Genomic DNA, 2,379 nt, shown 5'->3' on the forward strand with positions numbered 1-2,379 from the left:
ATTATTATTATCATTATTATCATTATTATGAGATAGTTACCTGACAGGTATCAGTTCCTCCGGCAGCGACTCCAGCGCAGATGATCTTGGGATACAGATAGCCCATGTACATAGAGCACACGTCACGGCTCAAGATGGGCAGAGACACATGACGTATTACGGAGGGCAGGTCGGCAAATGTGACGTCACCGTTCTCTGTGTAGAACAGGAAAGATTTTTACATGATGATGGCGTCGGTCGCCTGGCATAGTGGTTAGCCACCTCAGACTCGCAACCGTAAGGTTGTGGGTTCGAATCCTGTCACGTGCCCATCGTTGTGTCCTTGGGAGATTCACTTTACACGAATTGTCTACACTTCACCCAGGTGAAAGAGTGAAAGATCTTGTCAGTTTATTAGAGTTTGAGCACTTAATCGGCTGCTTGCACTGTGGGCTTACGGGGAAGCTGGGAATGTTTTTGGGTGTTCTATGGTCTGCTGGGGTAATAATAGAGTGTGTAATGCGCATATAGCTTGCTTTCGAGCGCGGTTATGTCCTATTTCGTTTTATGCATGTAGTGGCATAAAAGCAACTCTGAGAGCAATGGGGAGGAGGATGATGGCATAAGAATAAAAGACCAACAAAAAAAAAACTCATACAAGAAATACGAAAGAAAACAAGAGTGACAGATATTCCGAAATTTAAAACTGCTTCAAAAATGGAAATGTACTGGTTACATCGACAGAATGAAGGACAATAGATGGACCCTCCAAAATGTAGCATTTGGAATGGAGACCTAGTACCGGACAATGGTCTAGAGGTAGACCAGAAAGGAGGTGGCTGGAGGACATGAAAGAGAGGATGGGTACAACCTGGACACGGAAAAAAACTGATAGAGCAGAGTGGAGGTCGTTGTTGGAGGGAGACATCCTGCACGGGACGAACAACGCCTAGAAAGAAAGAAAGAAAGAAAGAAAGACAGAAAGAAAGAAAAAAAGAAAAAAAAGAAAGAAAGAAAGAACAGCTGATAGAACAGAGTGGATGTTGTAGGAGTGCTACATCCTGCAGGGGGACGAACAACGCCTAGAAAGAAGGAAAGGAAAGAAAGAAAGAAAGATAGAAAGAAAAAATGAAAGAAAGGAAGGCAGGAAGGAAGGAAGAAAGATAGAAAGAAAGAAAGAAAGAAAAAAAGAAAGAAAGGAAGGCAGGAAGGAAGGAAGAAAGAACGAAAGAAAGAAGAAAAGAAGGGAAAAAGAAGAAGAAAAAAAGAAAGAAAGAAAGAAAGAAAGAAAAAGAAAGAAAGAAAGAAAGAAAAACATTATTATTTACTGCTTTTCATTTTGGACGATATTTCTCTGCCTTAAGATTACAAAGTTGTCTCTTACATTTTTGACTGATTTGAGTAACTGAGACCCTGAGGTCAGAATCCAAATATGTTATGTCTTATGTTCTTTCTAAAACATAATACCATTTGGAATCGTTATCCAGACGTTCAGAGAATTACGACTACATTCGACAAAGTTTGACATGTTGTGAACCCCGAAAGATTAAATTTCAAATTTCTCAGATCGAGGTACTCAGCAGATACAGCTTTGTGATAGATATATCTTAATTCTTGTTCCTCCTTTTCTTTTTTCTCAGAGACACAGACAAAGAAAGGCAGGGAAAGAGAAACAGACAGAGATATAAAAAGACGGAGAGAAAGTACAAAGTTAGAGAAAGATAAAGACAACAATAAAGAGATGAGAGAGAGGGAGAGAGGGAGCAGAAGAGAGAGAGAGAGAGAGAGAGAGAGAGAGAGAGAAAGAGAGACAGACAGACAGACAGACAGACAGACAGACAGACAGACAGACAGACAGACAGATAGACAGACAGACAGACAGAGGCAGAGACAGAGACAGAAAGAAAGACAGACAGACAGACAGAGACAGAGAGAGAGACGGAGAGAGAGACACAGACAAAGAAACATACAATTATACACAGCGACACACAGACACAGGGACATATAAAAAAGAAGTAAGAAAGAAGATGGAGAGAAAAAACAAAGTCAACGAGGAGTAAAGACAGCAACAAGAATTCCTCGACTCACTCTCGTGTGTGGCACCCCATCCACTGGCCACGCACACTTGAGCATCGAACTTCTCGCCCGCTGTAGGCAGACAGATAGCTTTGGTTTTGCGAGCTGTTGTGTCCACAGATTTGGTCAGTTTGACCAGGGCAATGTCGCTGTTGGTATCTTTGCTGTAGCTGTGAGGGGAGATAAATAGATAAATCAGATAGAAAAAGAAAATACATAAATCAGATAGAAAGAGAGAGAGAGAGAATGATATATAAATAATATAATATATCATTATATTCTAGATAGATAGACAGATTTGATAGATAGATAGATAGATAGATA

At 40.5% G+C, this 2,379-nt stretch overlaps 1 protein-coding gene across 1 annotated transcript in view; it reads right to left on the minus strand.

The window, feature by feature from the left end:
* Positions 1-40: 40 nt before the first annotated feature.
* Positions 41-2,379, minus strand: part of LOC101847365 (transmembrane protease serine 3) — a gene marked incomplete at its 3' end in the record, with an annotated part of 15,985 nt that continues 13,646 nt past the window's right edge. The window contains 2 exon segments of the mRNA XM_013086965.1: positions 41-195; positions 2,068-2,225. Coding sequence (XP_012942419.1) covers positions 41-195; positions 2,068-2,225 — 313 coding nt within the window.

Source organism: Aplysia californica, unplaced genomic scaffold (genome assembly GCF_000002075.1).
Source record: "Aplysia californica isolate F4 #8 unplaced genomic scaffold, AplCal3.0 scaffold00527, whole genome shotgun sequence".
In the NCBI taxonomy this organism is placed as follows: domain Eukaryota; kingdom Metazoa; phylum Mollusca; class Gastropoda; order Aplysiida; family Aplysiidae; genus Aplysia; species Aplysia californica.